Source organism: Colius striatus, chromosome W, assembly GCF_028858725.1.
Source record: "Colius striatus isolate bColStr4 chromosome W, bColStr4.1.hap1, whole genome shotgun sequence".
NCBI classification, from domain to species: Eukaryota; Metazoa; Chordata; class Aves; order Coliiformes; family Coliidae; genus Colius; species Colius striatus.
The window spans coordinates 9455252-9461306 of record NC_084789.1 but is presented as its reverse complement, the minus strand read 5'-3'; the positions used below and the strand labels follow the sequence as shown (position 1 = coordinate 9461306).

Below are 6055 nucleotides of genomic sequence, written 5' to 3'. Positions count from 1 at the left end.
TATGGCAGCATCCCAGACCCACTGGTGCAGCAGAGCAGTGGGTTATGAACTGTGGAAAGTATTTGAGTGCTGCAGATCAGCACAAGCCAACATAAAAAGGGTGGGGTTTTTTGGTTTTGCTTAAAAAAATGATAATTTATAATTTAAGCCCCAGCAGTTGGGATGTATGACAGAACTGAAGCCATTTTTTTGGGACCAGTTTGGAAATAGGTCTCTGCAAAGCAACACTAAGTTCAGCTGGAAAGAGTTTGGTGATGTTTTGGGACGGGGAAGGGCTGATCCGGAGCATGGCCCTGGTAGAGCTGCCCACGGCAGGAACAGGAGGCAGGGCATGGGACTGGCCTCACCAGGCTCTCCTATCGCTGCTGGCAGATCATCCCAGGAAATGGATGGGGTTGGCTGGAATCAGAGGAGAAAGTAATCCCTAAAATGGCCATAATTGGTGTGAGCATTTGTTACCCAGCAGTTAATTGCATTGGTTTGTTCAAAGTGCTTCTAGATTCATCTCAGGATTAAATTCCTTGACTTAAGGAGGAGATCTGGCTCTAAACTACGACCCTCTCATGTCACTCCTATCTCCCATCGGCTCCCACAGCCAAATTGAAGCCTGACAAATATTAGTGTGGCTCCAACAGATGTGAAACTCCCCTGCCACAAAACCCAAGATCTTCCCGAGCGCCCTGAACAGCCGGTGCCCATGGAGTCCCTCGGCTTCACCGCATGTCAGACCCGGGGTCACGAATTTATATATAACCAATTCATTTTTGTCGTATCTACCTCTTAGCAACAATAGATTAAGAACTAGGTAGTGGCAACTCCACATGCTGTAGTTTAGGGGGGAAAAAACCCAACAAAAAAACCCTCTCTTTTTCCAAAGAAAAATGTTCATTAAGAATAGAATTTATGGGCTTTGTTTTCACTTTAAAGTGGTCATTAGTTGTAAGAGCTCAGACCTCAGCAATCCAAAATGTTTGGTTGTGACTGATATTTTTTTTTTTTATGCTCAATCTTCCATTACTTTTCTTCCTTTTGACCTTGAATAGTTTCTTCTTCCATCAGCAGCACACCTCCATCCTCTGCACTTCCCTGGGTTTTGTTGGGGAGTTACAGTTGATGTTGGGTGGGGTTTTTTTTCGTTTTTCCCATGGTTTTTGGGGCAGGATGGTGGTAACGGGTTGGTGGCAGCATGAGGGGAGTGATTGAGCTGAGTTTGAGGCGCTGCATCACTGAGCACCCACCACCTCTTTATCCACTGGATGGGTGCATCCAAAGGCGCTGCTTCTCCTGGCAGCTGCCCTAAGACACTTTCCAACTATTCAGAAACAAAAAAATGGTGTCCTTTCCTGTAATGCTCTTGTTTTTCCTCTTTTCAGCTGATTTGTTTCTTTCTACCTTTCTCCCTCCCTCTCCTCCTTGCCTCCTCTAATCCATGTTCTTCCCTTGTCCCCTCACATGAGGCAGTTTGTTGGCTTGGATGTGGAGTTGGGATTCCTGATGGATGTGGGCTCCATTTATCTTCCAACGAGGTTGGTTTGTTTGTTTGTTTTGCCACAAACTGCTTTACTGTTTCATTTTTAAAAATAAAGAGAAAAAAATACAAAAAAAGAAGCAAAAAAAAAGTGTTTGCATTTTTTATGGAGTTGGGGGAGGAAAAAAGATAAATAATTGGGGGAAATAGAGAAAAAATAAATAGAGGGAAATAGTGCAATAAAGGGGGAAAGAGAAAAAAAATAGAGGAATAAAGGAGGGAAGAGAAAATAGAAAGGGAAAAGAGATTAAAAAAAGGGAGGGAAGAGAAAAAAATAATAGTAGTAAAGGGGGGAAGAGAGAAAATAGAGGAATAAAGAGGAGAAAGAAAATAGAGGAGGAAGGAGGGGAAAGAGAAAAAAGCGAGGATGATAAAAATAAGAGTAAGGGGGGGAAGAGAGAAAAAAATAGAGGAACAAACGTGGGAAATAGAGAAAATAGAGCAAGAAAGGGTGAAATAGAGAAAAAATAGAGACCTAAAGGTGAAATGGAGGTAAAAATAGAGAAAAGGGGGAAATGGGTGGTTGAGGGTTGATGACGAGGAGTGGGGGTGGGAGCGGTGCAGCTTGGGCCCATCCCGAAGGTTATTGCGGCCTATTCTCAGTGCCGGAGGCACCCAACTGGTGTCGATATCGTGCTTTTTAATGGGCTTTGTAGGAGTAATTAACATTTTCTTGCGGGGGAGGTAGGGGATAGACTCTCGGCACGGGACGCTGCATCCCGGCTGTGGTGCTCTCCAACCACGCCGCAGTCTCTGACCGACTCGTCGGTCTCTCGGTGGCCTTGAGCCCCCGGGAGGGTCCCGAGGCTGTTCGTGAAGAGGTTTGGTGGTGTCGCCCTCGGGCGGCAGCGTGGACTGAAGGCACAGCAAGACCTATTATCCATAGTGGTCCCATGGTGTAATGGTTAGCACTCTGGACTTTGAATCCAGCGATCCGAGTTCAAATCTCGGTGGGACCTTACGTGGTATTTTTTTATTATTACTCTTCGCTGCTATTGCTGTAACGAGGGAGGATGCAGCCGTGAAGCGAGGTCGGGGGTTGGATACATACTCAGTTCTTCAACCCCACTCCCGGCCCCCATTTTGTGCTGGGGGTCAGTGCGCATGCGCGGGTGGTGGGCGTTGATTGGACACATTGGTTGACAGTCTCGTTTCTCCGCGCTGCTGTTGGATGGAAGTGCGCTGTACTTCGCTTCCCACCGCCATATAGTTTGGAGACGCCGAAGCCGACGTTGTGGTTTGCCTTTGGTGACCGTCCCGGTTTAAGCCGTCATTGGGTCAGAAGCCTCCCGGATCCCTTCAGCAGCGGCGCAGTTGCCTCTGACGCAGGTTTCCAGCCGTTTAATGTCAATTAACTAGTCAATCCCGGCTGCATCGGGGTTATCGTCCCTGATTAGGGTCAACCCACCCCCTTAGTGCCAAAAGAGAGGCAGAGGCCATGGTGGAACTGGTGGCTTTACTTAACATCTGCGAATAAAGAGCAAAACCACCTTTATTTTTGTCTGTTTTGGCTAGGGAGGTAGTGGCTGCAGGAGAAAGGCAGGGACCCCCCCCACCTGAGGAAAAGCCTCTTCCTTGTGCCTGTTTGCTCCCAGGAGACCCTCCGTCCTGGGGCATCCCTGGGCCAAAGTGCAGCACTGAGCCCAGATGTCCATTAGGCAGGAAAACGCAGCTCCAGTGGGATCAAAAGCCATTTCCCCACAAACACAGCATTCAAATGTGTCCCAGACACCTCTGTAAGTGTACCCAAAGCCCCAGCAGCAGCTACCAGTGTGGCGGGAGGACTCGTAGCCTCCTTGGGTACCTGCTGCATCATCATCTCTTTCTGAAAGCAAGCTCAGGGTGAAGAGGTTGATTCTGCCCTGAGTTTGTGGCTGTTGTCTTTGCCATGTCAGCTGTGGGATGTGTGTAACCTCCAAACAGAGGTTCTCAGGGAGAGGGGAGCGTTTCACTCACCGTCGGCCCAAGGGCTGCTGCGGTGTCAGAGGTGGGCGAGCATGAAGCACAATGGGATGAGGATGGGACCTGAGGGAGTCTGAGAAATAAGACAGGCTGCTGCTTCTGTTTGGGGTTGATCATATGGGGAAGTTTTGGAGAGTTTTCACAAATATGTAGATGTAATGGATTTAAAATCCAAACAAGAACAAAAAAAAGCGCACACACACAAAAAAAAAAAAGCAAACCCCACAAAATCATCCCCAAATTATCACCCTACTGAACTCAGAGGTGGCTGTGCCCTAGCTGATGTGTTTTTCTATCGTGCAGGGGATGAAATTTGTCCTAGAAAAATAAAAAAGCTGCCTTTGGGAGCAGGAGGATCAGGACCTGGCATTGCTAGCTTAGGGCTTGGTGAGTCCTGTCTTGCTCCAAGGAGCTGCTGTCCCCTAAACTGCCTGCTCCAAGTTTCCCCCTGCCACTGGTGAGAAGGGACTTTGCAGCCCTTTTGCCCATATGGGGCCTGGTCACGCCATGGTGGGAGCTGCTGGTGAAGCAGAGGCAGCGCTCAGAGCCGCTGTGGTCACTGGCAGGACTGAGCAATCTTGGCCTTGCTTTCCTGCGGCTGCCAGAGGGTTTGCAGGGAAAGAAATAAGACTGGACAAGCCTTGCTCCTTCCTGTGCCCAGCCCCACGTTGGGTGCTGCCCATCCAGCCTGCTGTGGCCAACCCCTGCCTCTCTGCACATGGTGGGTGCAAGCTGCAGGCTGTGGGACTGGTAGGCAGCAGTGGTCACCGTCTGGGGGGTGCATAGGAATGGAGAAAATAAAGCTTCAGAGCCCTGGAAGGCTTAAGGCAGTAGGATGGGCATCATTCTCCTGGGCCAGGTGGGAAAACTGAGGTGCTGAGGAGCTGCCTTGGGCAAGGTCAGTCTGGGAGGCTCTTCAGCAAGTGGGGGCTTGGCTCCAGGGCCAGGCTGCTGGGGGAAGCTCTGTGGTTTCAATAAAGCCCAGTTTGCTGCTGGCTGCTGAAAATGCAGAAGTTTTGCTTGCAGGAAGACAAATGCAGATTAGCTGTGAAAGCACAAGAGCAGAGGCTGCACTGTCTGCTGAATCTCATCTCCACTGGCGGGGGGGGTGGGAGGTGTTTTTTTCTATTTCCATTTTTCTTCTTTTTTTGTTTGTTTATTTTTTCTTCTTTTGCTGTCCTTACAATGCACTATGTGCTAGACTCCCCAGTGCCCAGGTAAGACTACAGGAAAAGCAGGTTTCTGACAGTCTTGCTTTGTGCACGGGAACATCCCTGTGCTGGGGTCAGCTTATTGTACAGCCACCCTTCTCCTTAAAGGGGTTCTTATCCTCAGGGACCCCTTTCAGCAGTGGATCCTCACCCGCCATGGACTCGATGTACTCCTTGAGCTCTTTGCCAGTCTTAGAGATCTGCTAAGGAAGGAGACAGTGTGGGTGATGAGTCACAGAATGGTGGGAGTTGGAAGGGCCCTCCAGAGCTCATCCAGCCCAATCCCCTGCTAAAGCAGGTTCCCCTTGATCAGGGGGCACAGGAACATGTCCAGGTGGGTTTGGAAACTTCCAGAGAAGGAGACTCCACAAGAAGGAGATTCTAGAGAAGGAGATTCCCCTGGGGTAGCCTGGGCCAGGGCTCCCTCACCCTTGAAGTAAAGAAATTTTTCCTTGTGTTTAAGTGGAATTTTTAGTGTTCCAGCTTATGTCCATTACCCTTTGTCCTGTCACTGGAGACAACAGAAGAAAGTGCTGCCCCATCCTCTTGAAATATACCTTTTAAATAGTTGTGTTAATGAGATCCCCCCCTCAGTCTTGTCTTCTGCAGAGGATGGGATGGAATACTCTCTGCAGAGCTGCACTCCTACTCACCAGCTGCCTACAAACCTGGCTGGGAGAGGGGAACTATAGCCATGGACATCCCACCCAGCACAAAGGGTCCCTGAGAGCATCCCTGGGGTGCAGGGCTGCAGCCCCTGGGCTCTAGGATGTGGGGCCAAGCCCGAGGGGGACATTGCCTCAAGGGCAGAGGTATGGGATGCACATATTTGTGCCTGTATTTGGGGTTTAATTTCAGGGATTGTGGTTCTTTTCCTTTGCAGCAAGGGGAGTGGTCCCTTTGCATTTTGAGTGGGAGATTCACCATTTGCCTCTTGTTCTTCACCTCCTTCTTCAACTGATCCAGCTCCATCTTCAGCAGTTCTTTCTCTGTCATATCCTGAGCCATCTTGTCCTGTAACTACAGGGAAACAGCTCATTGTTAGTGTGTAGCTGGGCTTCTAAGGCACATAAGGCCCTTTGCTTCAGCCCTGATAGTGTGGCAAGCACCACTTATGCCTCACCCACCAGCACAGTGAGAGCCGGGCTGATGCTGAAAACAAACCCAGGCAGGAGGCACCTTCCAAAACCATTCTTGTAACATCTGCTCTAACTAGATTTTCAGTTGCTTGTTCTCAGCAGGCCCATCAAGAGACAGATGCAGTCTGAGGAGCATCCAGCCCATTTTTTTGAGGAGATCTTTACTACCACTGAGGTTACTTCCCCAAGACACGAGGTGTGGCCAGTGGAGTGGG

General features: G+C 49.5%; 1 protein-coding gene and 1 non-coding gene across 2 annotated transcripts; one reads left to right on the top strand and one right to left on the bottom strand.

The window, feature by feature from the left end:
- The first annotated feature begins 2415 nt into the window (after positions 1-2415).
- On the top strand, positions 2416-2487 carry TRNAQ-UUG (transfer RNA glutamine (anticodon UUG)). Its single transcript has one exon. It is a non-coding gene; the product is annotated as a tRNA-Gln (tRNA).
- Positions 2488-4775: 2288 nt separating this feature from the next.
- Positions 4776-5709, bottom strand: LOC104550295 (guanine nucleotide-binding protein G(I)/G(S)/G(O) subunit gamma-T2). Its single transcript, XM_010198862.2, has 2 exons — positions 5626-5709; positions 4776-4901 (listed from the first exon to the last, which is right to left on the bottom strand). Exons 1-2 carry the CDS (start codon positions 5707-5709, stop codon positions 4776-4778), a joined length of 210 nt encoding a protein of 69 aa, XP_010197164.2.
- Positions 5710-6055: the final 346 nt, after the last annotated feature.

What these genes read in the sequence shown, in the direction of transcription:
- LOC104550295 (XM_010198862.2), bottom strand. Translation starts at nt 5,709, where the DNA reads ATGGCTCAGGATATGACAGAGAAAGAACTGCTGAAGATGGAGCTGGAT. An exon ending in TGAAGAACAAGAGGCAAATG is followed by an intron (nt 4,902 to 5,625) that starts GTGAATCTCCCA and finishes CTTCCTTAGCAG; the next exon opens with ATCTCTAAGACTGGCAAAGA.